Raw genomic sequence first — 12,821 nt, 5'->3', positions numbered from 1 at the left:
ATAAGGGAACCATCTAGTGGCCTGTCAATGTAAGACCACCAAATTGGCCTTCCTAATTCACTTCCAGCCTTTGGCTAGCCTTGCCTAATGTGTCTACATGCTTTCCACATAGCGTCTGCCTTACAATTTTCTGGAAAATTCATACAGGATTGATCACCTCAGGAGACCCGGTTGTCAAACTCCTGAAGTTTGTAGACAACACAACCATCATTGGTCTTATCCGGGATGGTGATGAGTCTACATATAGACGGGCGTTTGCTCAGCTGGCCCTCTGGTGCGGCCATAACAATCCTGGAGCTGAACATACTCAAAACTGTGTTGATGACCGTGGACTTCAGGAGGAGCCCCCCCCCCCAACACTGCCCCCTCCCCATCCCCTCACCATACTCAACAGCATGGTGTCTACGGTGAAAAATAAGAGATTTCTGGGTTCCATAATCTCCCAGGACCTAAGGTGGGCATCCAACATAGACACAATCATCAAAAAGGCCCAGCAAAGGATGTACTTTCTCCAGCAGCTGGAGAAATTCAACCTGCCTCGGGAACTGCTGATTCAGTTCTACACTGCAACAACCCAGTCTGTCCTCTGCACATCCATCACTGTCTGGTTTCGTTCGGCCACCAAACAGGACAGAGACAGACTACAACGGACAGTTAAGTGTGCAAAGAAAATCATTGGTGCCAACCTGCCCTTCATTCAGCACTTATACACCTCCAGAGTCAGGAAACGGGCAGGCAACATCACTGCCGACCCATCACACCCTGGTCACAACCTGTTCCAACTCCTCCCCTCTGGTAGGCGCTACAGAGCACTGTACCCCAAAACAACCAGATACAGTTTTTCTTTCAGCGAGGCATCATTCAAATGAATGCTTAACCCTGTCAAATAAATCCAACCATTTTGTATATACTGTGCTGTACATTGTACGTATACTGGTACGCTCCGTCATGTCCATCTACCTCAGGCATGTATGTAAGTAACCTGCTAACATCTATTTCAGCATCTCTGGTATGGTCCTGCACCATTGCACTTTATCACCTCTTTATTCCGCCTGGATAAGTCAATCCTTGTGTATATATCTGAAGATTGTTGTGTTGTTATTCTATGTTAAGTACACTGAGGGAGCCATGACACCAGAGTCAAATTCCATGTTTGTGTAAACCTACATGGCCAATAAACATCATTCTGATTATGCCGGCTCGACAAGCGCAATGTACTATACTGGCTCAGAACTAAGCATGTCTTGTGTTGTGTTAAATCTACTCATGGACCTTCAATGCATGTTTTCCCTCTCTCTGCCACTCACCTATCCAATAAAGGTACAACCACCACACAAAACTAAAGATCCTGTCAGGTAATTCTAGGTTATATTTCTTGTCAAAGGGGGCGTCCGAGTTTCCAACGTACCAAGTTAACATGGTTATACTGGCATGACGTAACACTGTGCATATTGCCAAATTTATAATAATATGCCTATTTGTATAGCCCAGTATCACAAATAACAAATTTGCCTTAGGGAGCTTTACAGCAATAGCACACCCTGTCCTTAGACCCTCACACCGGATAAGGAACAACTCCCTAAAAAAAGCCTTTACCAGGGAGGAAAAAATTGGAAGAAACCTCAGAGAGAGCAACAGAGGAGGGAGGGATCTCTCTCCCAAGATGGCCAGACGTGCAATGGATGTTGTGTTTACAGAATACAACATTGACAGAGGATAACAGAATTATTAAAATATATGAAGAATATGATGAGGAGGATGCCACCGGAACAGCCCAGGACCTGAGCCATGCAACCACCATCACCATGGAGACCTGACAGGAGGACAGACTGCACATGCACACAGGGGAGTCACACATCACACCATTCACATACACGGGAGAAGAGACAGGAAAAACATTAGTCACACATCGCAGAGAGAGAAAGATACAACACTGAAACCGGATATGGATTTATAAAAAAATGTCTCAGTGAAGTCACTTTGTCCCACATTGACGGCATTACAATTATTAATGCTGGGGCCAATTTCCTCAGGGGAAGTCCTTGAAAGAGCACAGGCTTATACATAGACTTAGCGCTGCATTTCAGACTGTCCAACACAATGTTCATCCTGTCCCAAAACGTCACATTATTCAGTCGGCCGCAAAAAAAACCTGTGCAATAACAAAAACATTGCACTCCAAGCAGAACATGCAAAAACACTTAAAAGCATGTTTATTTAATGAAGTAAACAGATCCATTTCTGCATGATTGTCATTTACAAAAAGATTCTTTCACCAACACGTGATCATAACACAATTGCATCAAGTATACAAAAGACCTTTCAAAGCAGTGCCAAGTAAAGCAAAATACATAATACTGGATAGATCTGAAACATAACTTAAGACAGCACACCTTCAACACCACTTGATCAAACGCATCCTTCATGACTCATAATCTTTTAACACATCAGAGATGATTAGAATCTCAACCAGATCAATAATAAAACAATGCTAATGACTGGATCCAATACAGTGGTCCTATTAAAGCACAGTTGGTCTCAATCTCAAACATTACATTCATGGTTGCCTCAAAATAAGACAATCATATGAAACGTACCACTCGGAGGTCCCGCCAGGGACCCCAAATTTATACAAGGCACATACTGTAATGCACATATGGCTTTAGCAAACTAAACACCGGTGTTTCCCCCTATCAGTTTTTCAGCAAATTGTTTGGCGATTGGGTTTATTGAGACAGTTTGCAGTCCCACTTTTGGTTTTAGCACCATTATTCTAGTTTTATATTTTTGCAAAGCAAGATTATTCCTTACTGCCATTTTCAAATTTTTTGTAATTAGTGACCCTGTTTATTTTGTTGTCCCATGCATAATGGGGAAACACTGGCACACATTTTTAAAGGCACAACAGGCCCACTTGCATTGCAAAAGACATGGGTTTTAAGCCATGTCTTCTAGTGCCAAGTTTTAAAACCTTGTTCTGTAAAAATGCAAAATTGGCCACAGGGGTAAAATTTGTTTAATACAAAATGAGCTTGTTTTAACAGTTTTTCTTGAATCAAGCATGATTGTTTTGGCATTAGTTTAAAAGTCTGACACGTTCTAGTACTTTTCTGAAACCACTGACTGACATTGCTTGCACCGACATGTTTTTCACCCTGTTTATAAAGATTTTACGGCTGAACACAAACTGATGAGAAACTTTTTTTTTGCAGTTTGATTACGTCCCTTAACCTCTGTATGCATCATGAAATCACATTACTGAACAGAAAATGTACAAAGATAACACTGATCAAAAGAAAGATCTGGGCAGAGATGGTTTCTTCATAACTGGTGAAGCTAACTGTAGGACATGGTAAACAACGTTTCTGTTGAACAAAAAATTTGGTGATGTCATTGCTGTCACCAGTAGGGATCAGCTTTTGACAACTCAGTTGGCTTTACACAGATGTTTCTGCGTTGACTACGGAGGGCTGGCCATTAATACCTGCAACCACACAAGCGTCTTAACAAACCTGTAAGTTTGTCTCCCTGCCATTTTGAAAATCAACCAGCCATGGGTCCAAGGTTATATTCTATTCTAAAAAACCTTACTGGTTTGTAAAATAGGGCAAAAGGGAGACAAATCTTTGGAATACATCACCCAGAGGCCGGTGAACTGAAATCTAAGTTTCCCACCCTCATGCAAAAGAAGACCGCCATAGTGAGGCCACAGAAACAATCCATGTTGTCATTTGTAACCGGGGTAAGGACTGAAGTCAACAGTTTGTGATAAAGAAGAAAAAAAAAAAAGAATCACTGTTCTCCATAACTGTTCAGTAAATAACTCACTTATTCGGCCTCAACAGGTTTCCTATCATTCATAAACCCACACCAATCAAGCCTACCTGTGGAAATGCAACCATACATCATGTTAATCTGAAATAAGCAGTTGTCTCTATGCCAAAAAAAAAAGAAAGAAGCTTTTTGGAGATAAATGAAAAGAGGCCACCTTTATTTTGTCCGACCACAACACTGGAGTATCTAACTGTGGGTCTGAGGTGAGAGTTTGGTCTTTGGTTAAACGCTGTGATAACAGTGGTTCAGAGGTAATCTGATGTAAAGTGTAAACTCACAAATGGCGAGTCTGTCCTTCCTAAGGGTCGATAGCACATCTACACAGCTTAATATAAACCATAAACTGTGGCTCACACATATCAAAGCAGAATAAGAACTGAAAAAGAGGGAGAGAAAGTAATTTTGGGTTTTGTGATTGTTGTCACCTCCTCTTCACCTGGGTATAGGAGGCAGCGGAGGAGCGCCTCGCTCCCTCTTACCTGAGCCTGGAAGGAAGCACACAGAGAAATGATTGGGCTTTTTGTGTCCTCCACCAGGTGACGCTTCATGCATTATTCTTACCACTTCACTTTTCCACATTTTCAGAAGAGTATGCCTTAAATCACCTGAACATTTTCTATGGGTTCTTTTCAGTGCACACGAATGTATCTGTGTATAACCACTACTTATGACTTGGCTGTGGTACAGTACGCTGTGTTATATCTATAGTATGTGTGGTGACCTCAGCTCACAGTGAATCTTCTATTAGTGCATGTGTGTGTGTGTGTGTGGGGGGGGGGGGGGAGAAAATTACCTCTGCCTTCACCCTTGGCCATCTTGCTGGGGTAGGTCTTCTGGCTTGGAACGTATGGCTCCGGAGGAGGCAGGTCGGACATTGGGTGGAATGTGAATCGACTCTCCCATTCATCTGGTGAAAAAATTAAACATAAAAAAAAATGGCTTCAGTGGCACGCATGTTGATTTGTTGCAAAAATTGACTAAAACATTTTTATCCACACCCTTAAAAATACATATATCTGACTTCAGATTGTTTCAATTGGCTAGTTTCTATTAATGTTACTTAACCATTTCAAAAAGACCTCTCGAAGTAGTACTGGAAAATAAAGCATACAAATTTTAAACAAACCCCCACTCTTCCGAGCTAAGAGCACATCTGTCACCATCTTACAATGCTGTGGATTACAACCATTCCCAAATCCTCTGTGAACAGTACACATTGCCACTGTAACTCTAGTTAATGGTCACGGCAATTTGCATTTGAAACCGATCGTTGGTTTCGGTCGTTATGCCACTGTATTGTTTATAAGGGTGGGGATACCTGCAGTCAGTTGAGACTGAAGAGGTCACTTAGATGAGTGATGAAACGTTTCCCTCATTAATAGAACGACCAAGATGGTCATTATGACCGTTTTGGATTTTCAAACTTTAATAACTTTGTGAGAGGGGAAAAAAAGATACAGATCTGTTGCTCCCTGACTTCTCCTAAAATTGCATATATTTGCATTAAAATTAGTTTTAGGTCAATTGCACAAAAAAAATAAAATAATTATGAGATCTACCTAAAACAACCATGGACGGTCAAAATGACTGCTCGTGATGTCACTATTTATGACACGTTTTGGTCGCATAATTTCCTTCACAAACTTCATTGTTCTGTCCTAGAAAAAAAAACTAGTGTTCTCCAGTGCAGTAACAGTCTAAAGTTGATTTTTGATTATCGTCAGCAAGTCTGGGTACAGACGCCGTTTCAGTCGCACCATGACTACCACTGAGGTGTTGCAGTATTTATAGGCGTGGGACAGCGCCCATTTTAAATTGTTTAAAAAACAGAATTAAAGTTGTTAAAATGTTAATTTTGCCGTCAGTCGTTTCTTAACAGACATACTAACATGTTTAATATATCAATATCTCAATCTGGATATTTATCTTGACAGAAAGTAGAGTTTAAAAACCGTGGCACGGTCGTTCTAGCAGTTTTTAAGTTCCGGTCGTTGTTTGGGACTGTTTCAATATTTATTTTCAGTTCTTTATTTACATTTTATGTTTTATAGGCCTTGCTACGTTTGTTAGATTAGCAATATGTGTTTTCCGTTTTGTTTTTCCAGGTAATATTTTCACTTTTTCAATTTTACTATTCAAGTTCGACCATGTCTCTCTGAAGTTTAAATTGTTTAAAAATAGTATTATAGTTATTAAAATGTTAATTTTGGTGTCAGTCGTTTCCTAACAGACATACTAACATGCAATGCATTAATATCTCAGTTGGGTATTTATTTTGACAGAGTATAGCGTTTAAAAACCAGCGGTCATTTTAACCGCCCATGGTCGTTTTAGGTAGGAGTGAAATCCCGGTCGTTCTAGTGTTAAACATTATACCCAGGGGAAAAACCCCATTTTTGGGGGAAAACGCGGGTCGGATGCTGTAAAAGGTTGTTCATCAGAAATCATATCTAGGACCTTCAGGGATCACAACCTGGGTGGACAACCCGAAAAATAAGTTGCAGGAAAGCTACAGGGAGCATCCAAAGTTGCCCACCCTGCCTGAACACAACCATTTGAGGTAGATAGGGTTAAAATTTTAACGAATAGATAGCTTCATGAAAATCACAGTGTTGATTACTCACATTGAGACAAACAAAAAATGTATTGGAAGTTTTATGAAAAATGTTTTTTTACCAGAGTAAATGACGCATATATAATTAAGTATGCACTAATTTGAAGTCTTTGTCCTTGTATTTGTCTGAGATGAAGAAACTGCCAGAGACAGCTCCAGAGGCACACGAAGCTTTGATCGCAGGTGCATTTGTAGGGAGGAGAGTAAATGGAAACCACAATGGTGTCTCTCCTGACATGATTCTAGAGCAGACGTACAGCGCAGATGCCAAAGAGGCTAGTGGTCTGGATGGTATTACCCTCAACCCTGCCGCCAGGAGGAAGTGGATCTACACAAAACCACTGACTGCAGCCGTTTCTGCAGAGCTCAGATCTATGCTGCACCTCCATACCTCAAGCCCACACCATGAATCTGGCAAGAGTCGTGTCAACAAGGATGCAGAGATGGTAGTCAAGGTCACAGCAGCAGTAGAGACCAACTCATTCACAACAGCCACGTCATCCCTGATCAATATATCTACTGGTGAGTGTGCAGATGCTATAGTCAAGGACAACCTGTTAAGTGTAAAAGAAATTGGTTTGAAGGCACTGTCTGAGTCACTTACCAGTCATCATAAAAAGGCAAGTGTTGTTAAGCTTAACACTTTCCACACACAACACATGAAACCAAAGAAGTCTGTTACTGCCCTTCTGCGTATGACACAGATCATTGCTAGTGGTGGAGAACTCGACATTGTTGACTCTGTAGGCAACCACGAGTACGGTGACCTTCCCCCATCCCTCTTCAAGGAAGATGGCAGTATGAGAACTGGCACCAAGTCCAGCCTTGTAAAGGTCCTGAAAGAGGAGACCAAAGTAACCATCAATGCTGATCTACCCCAAAACATCCCCAAGACAGCAGTACTTGTAGATGCTATGTCTGCCATAAGACACTGGTCTTTTCACAAAGATGAACGATTTGGAGCAATCGCTGACAGATACAAACACCTGCTGCTGACTGATGTGCCTCGTGGTACTGAAATAATACACTTCTGTTGTGACGGATACAGTGGAACCAGTATCAAGTCAGAGATATGCTCGATCCAAACCAGCCAAAGTGTATGAAGTCAGTGAGCAGTACACAGCTCCAGATCCACGAGTTTTTTTGCTGTGTCTACTAACAAAGCAAACTTGCTGAGCTTTCTCTGTGAAAGATGGTGTGAGGAGGAGCAACTGGGGAGTGATCTTGGCCCTACTCATCTCTACCTGGGTGGTGGATTCAAGGAAGAGACAAAGAGTGTGGTTCTCTCCGCAGGGTCTGTGATGGATGTTCCTGCTCTGGAATCAACACAGCAGGAGGCTGACACTAGGATAATCCTCCACACACTCTACACTGTCCAGAATGAGGGAGTTGAAAGAGTTGTCATACATGCTAATGACACTGATATCATTACAACATGTCTGTACTATGGTGCATAACAGGTCCGAATGCATACCTGCCTATACATGAGATGGTTGTAGCTCTGGGACCTTCACAGTGTCGTGCCATGCCATTCATCCACAGTCTGAGTGGTAGAGACCCAACTAGCTATCCATATTTCACTGGGAAGAAGGTATGGTTCAAGAGCAGCATAAGTCGTGACATCCCTGCACTTGAAGACTTTGGTGAGAACCCTAGCGATACCATAACCGTTGACCTTCTCAATCAGGTGCAGGACCTCACCATATCAGTGTACACATCCACAGCTCATCAGTTTGAGGGGGCCGATCTGGGCAAATTGAGAGTGTACAAGTTTTTGAACAACAAGTCAACTCTATTAAAGCTTCTACCCCCAACAGAAGATGCATTTATGCTACGCCTGAAAAGGGCTGCGCTGGCAACTATCATTGACAAGAATACACATATCGCCAAGCCAGAAATTCCCCCATGCACTGAATTTGGTTGGTCTCTGGTTGATGGACATGCAGTTCCTGTTCCAGCAACAAAGCCAGCCTGGCCTGTCTCAATGAAAACGACAATCTCATGTGCATGTGTCAAGGGTTGTCAGAAGAACTGTTCATGTGCAAGGAAGGCAGTTCCGTGCTACATCGGGTGCCGTTGCCAAGGACTGGCGAGCAAATGCAGCAGAATACATACTGCTAGAGTTGAGAGCAGTGATAGCATCTGTGACTCAGAAAGCGAGTGAGAAAACATGGGCAAAGTTCTATAAAAGATTTCTTTAAAAAGTCCTGCTTTTTAAATTCTGGGCTAACTTTTTGTGTTCAGCATATTGTGTTCAAAGTATCAATTCTTTTGTTTGTTTCATGTGTATACTAAAGCATATACCCATCTCATTGTTGTCCTTTAAGGTCCTAGATATGATTTATTTATTTATTTTAAATAATTTGTTATAGTTTTGGCACAGATAATTATTTTGTGTTCAGTAAGTATATTGGGTTCAATGTATAAAATAAGAAATAAATCTTACATTATTTACAGTTACAGGAATTTTGTTTGTTTCGTGATTAGTTTAAGGTATAGGCCCATCTTATGTTTCTACTGGGAACAAACCAAGGTATAAGATCAGAGCATATTTTCTAATTTCCATAAGCTGTCTCAATGTGTCTTTACTGTGAACTCTTACAGAGATATTCATTCACAAGGAGGATTGTGCAATATGACCCAACCAGCTTAAATGCCTGTTTTCGTATGGGGGGCATGTTTGGGCACTCCCTGTAGCACTTCAGCAACTTGTTTTCCAGGTTGTGATCCCTGAAGGTTCTAGATATGATTTCTGCTAGACAACCCTTTACAACATGTTTTATTCATTCACAAGAAAGATTATGCAATATGACCCAACCAGCTTAAATGACTGTTTTCGTATGGGGGAGGGGCATGTTTGGGCCCTCCCTGTAGCATTTCAGCAACTTGTTTTCCAGGTTGTCCACCGAGGTTTTGATCCCTGAAGGTCCTAGATATCTGCTAGACAACTCTTTACAACATGTCTGTAAAACCATTTCCTCCGGCTATGTGATATTTATGCAAATTAGCACATAATTATATATGCGTCATATACTCTGGTAAAAAAACATTTTTGAAAAAACTTCCAATACATTTTTTGTTTATCTCAAAGTGAGTAATCAACACTGTGATTTTCATGCAGATATCTATTGGTTAAAATTTTAACCCTATCTACCCCTATTGGTTAATGTTCATAGGCCCGGTGGGCAACTTTGGACACTTCCTGTAGCTTTCCTGCAACTTGTTTTCCGGGTTGTCCACCCAGGTTGTGATCCATGTAGGTCCTAGATATGATTTCTGGAGAACAACCTTTTACAGCATCCGACCCGTGCAAAAATCAGTTTGCCCCCTGGGTATTATGTCGATGAACCGATTCAACTTTGTGTGATATACCATATGGTACCAATAGAATGTCTATACTATGTGGTACTAACAGACAGTCTATACCCCTGAACCCCAATAAGCGGCCTGCGGGTGAGGTCCAGCCCGTGAGAGCCAAATGTCTGGCCGGCGTCGACCAACTAACACTAACGCACCTGTTATAACATGTGAAATAAAGTGTGCAACATGTGAAATAAAAGGCATGTAGCTCTGCTTTATTTTGACCTCACCCTACACCGTACACTTGACCTATGCCATAGTGCACACATAAACAGACAAGACGTACTCCGCGCTCCCTACGGTCCTTGACTAGACAGAGCCATTCACCAGCTAAGTCACAGATAATAACTGTCCTAAACCAAGAACATGGCCTGCGCGAAAAAGTGCAAAGTCGATCAGGAAAACCGTCAGTTCAAATCTGACTGGACTGATCAGTTTTGTTTTATTTTAATGGACCACGCCAATACCAAACCGACATGCTTGATATGCATGCAGACCATAGCTGTCTGAAAAGAAGATCTCAAGTGGCACTTCAACACTATGCATGCTGCCAGTTTTAATGCCAACTACCCTACAAAATCAGTAGAACAGAACTTTTAGCGGAGGAGTGTTTTTCCAATCTACTCACCAATTTGAAGAAGGCAGAAGCCATATCACTAGCCATAGACTCGTCCTGTGACCGAACCAATATAGAACAGCTATCTGTGTTCACAAGATTTTTTGATGGGAAGATCTTTCGGAAAGAGCTACTTTGTTTGCTTCCTCTGCCTGGGCGCACAACTGGGGAACTCATCTTTAATGAATTAATACACTTCTTCGAGAAGAATGGCTGAGAATGGATGTGAGGAAAATTGTGTTCGTTGTCACTGATGGGGCTCTGTCAATGATGGGACAACACAAGGTCTTGGTAAGCAGGCTTGTCGCTGTTAACCCAGTGCTTGTAGCATTTCATTGCATTATTCACAAAGTCAGTGTTGTGCGCTAAACTGTGGGGATATGAAAGAGACGATGGATACTGTGACGAGACTGGTAAATTTCATTCGTGAGAGCTCTAGTCTGCAACATGCTTTTCAGAGCATTGCTGGATGAAATGTCAGCAGAACACAAGGATCTTTTGCTGCATAGTGATGTTCTCTGGCTGAGCAAAGGCCATGTGGTGGAGAGAGGGTGTGCGACCTGCACCATGAGCTTGTGTCATTTTTATCCAGACTGCGGAGCCAAAAAGCCCAAGATTATCAGAGGTTTTTAAGTGACAATAAGGTGATTGCATATGTTATTTTCTGTGTGACATCATGTCTCATCTAAATCAACTTAATCTGCAATTACAAGACAAGAACTACACTGTTGCAGACATGTATGAGGTGGTTGAACCTTTCTGGTCAAAGCTGAACCTTTTGAAGAGAGATTCATGGGAGAAAGTTTCACTTTCCATGTCTGTGGGAGCACTGCAACAAGAACGAAATGTGGGGGGATGCAGCGGTGAAGGATATCGTGACGAGCCTGGCAGAAAACTTCAAGGAACGATTTGAAAGCTCCCCTTAAGTCTCAGGTGACATCCTTCTCTTCCTGAGACAGTCAGTCTCCATTTTGGCTGACAGCCAGTGGACTGAAGAGGCCAACATGCTGGTACCTTCCTTGGATGAGGCAACTCTTCAGATGGAGGTCCAAGAGATGGGAACATCTGATTTGCTCAAAGCAAAACACAAGGATGTTGGGGTGGTTCCCCATGAGAGCTATTGCAATGCTCCTACTCACAATTTCCCCCCCCACGTACATATGTGAGTTATCGTTTTCTTCAATGAACTCGATCAAGAACCAGGAAGGAAACAGACTCTCCAATGCACATCTTGGCCAGTGCCTCAGGATTGCCACAACAGAATACAGGCCCGACATCAGAAGGATTGCCTCATCCTGTTGCTCTCACCGATTGGTGAATGAACATCCATTTATTTTTGTCCATAAATAAATGGTTAGTTCTGGACTTATTTTTTTGCTTCAAGAGCGCTTTTTTTTTTCTTGTGTGACCCTTAACAATTCCTAAATTACAAAGAACAGTAACATCCGCACATAAAACAACTTTTACTGGCACATTGGGGGGAAAAAATGCGGACATTTCGGCCCTTGGCTTGGCATGCATGACATAATTTGGCCCTTGGGGAAAACTAATTGGGGAACTATGTGGTACTAACTGAGAGTCTGTGAAGTGTTGCATTTTTTTCTCCACTGCATTTTTCACCTGCTGCATCATGTACATTTGCTGCCGCAGCCCTCTGCAAGCTTCCGATATGGATAATCAAATCTATCTTGCACCCAATGCAAGTTGACATTGTTTTTGTTCTTTAGGTTTTCTTATACAATTTACATTAGCTGTCTCATGATTGTTTTTCATGAGACTAAAGTGGATCAAACTATTGCTTGTTATGTACTCACCCATCTGCTGGTGATGGTGTGAGTTCTGAAATCCATTGCCCATGGGTGGCGGAGGAGGGGGAGCTCCTGCTGTCCCTGGCCTATCCGGCAAGTGGGGGGGTCTGGTGCCAGGTACCCCACGTGGGGGCTCAGGACCTGGCCGGCCTATTGGAAGAGGTGCTGTTGTTGACCTCATACTGCCACTAACCCCACTACGACCTGAGGGGGGAGGTGGTGGAAGGGGGCCTGAGGAAGATGGGATATGATATCAATACAAATTGGTTGGAATTAGGTAAATAACTATATGATTTAAAGGTTCCCCAATTCCTGTAGCCGTTTGCCAATTTGATATTCCAAAGGGGCATTTATTTAAACCTTCAAAAAATGACTATATATATTCCTCAAAAATGGCAAGTTACATACAGTTAATCTTCAACTGTTTATTCCAAGTATGTCTTAAATAGGGGCAAAACCTGATTTGATATTATTTTTTGAAGTTCATCCCAACCAGCTTTAAACTTCTGCATCTGAGTGCAAGGAGTCCCATACAGCCACACATTTCCGAAGTGTTGCTATACTACAAACCTGTAGCATGACAATGGTA

At 42.0% G+C, this 12,821-nt stretch overlaps 1 protein-coding gene across 3 annotated transcripts in view; it reads right to left on the bottom strand.

Annotated features, from left to right (window-relative positions):
* Positions 1 to 2,059: 2,059 nt before the first annotated feature.
* wipf1b (WAS/WASL interacting protein family, member 1b) overlaps positions 2,060 to 12,821 on the bottom strand; it is a 58,429-nt gene continuing 47,667 nt past the window's right edge. For 2 of the 3 annotated variants that reach the window (XM_056291878.1, XM_056291880.1), the window contains 3 exons: positions 12,239 to 12,463; positions 4,628 to 4,741; positions 2,060 to 4,319 (listed from right to left, as the gene is read on the bottom strand). In XM_056291878.1, the coding sequence (XP_056147853.1) occupies positions 4,267 to 4,319; positions 4,628 to 4,741; positions 12,239 to 12,463 (392 nt within the window). In that variant the 3' untranslated portion in view covers positions 2,060 to 4,266. Of the gene's footprint in view, positions 4,320 to 4,627; positions 4,742 to 7,209; positions 7,285 to 12,238; positions 12,464 to 12,821 lie in introns of those variants that run through there. The other variant, XM_056291881.1, reaches the window with a different exon arrangement.

This window comes from Lampris incognitus, chromosome 13 (assembly GCF_029633865.1).
Source record: "Lampris incognitus isolate fLamInc1 chromosome 13, fLamInc1.hap2, whole genome shotgun sequence".
NCBI classification, from domain to species: domain Eukaryota; kingdom Metazoa; phylum Chordata; class Actinopteri; order Lampriformes; family Lampridae; genus Lampris; species Lampris incognitus.
Note: the sequence above shows the minus strand (reverse complement) of the source record. Positions and strands in the feature narration are given on the sequence as shown.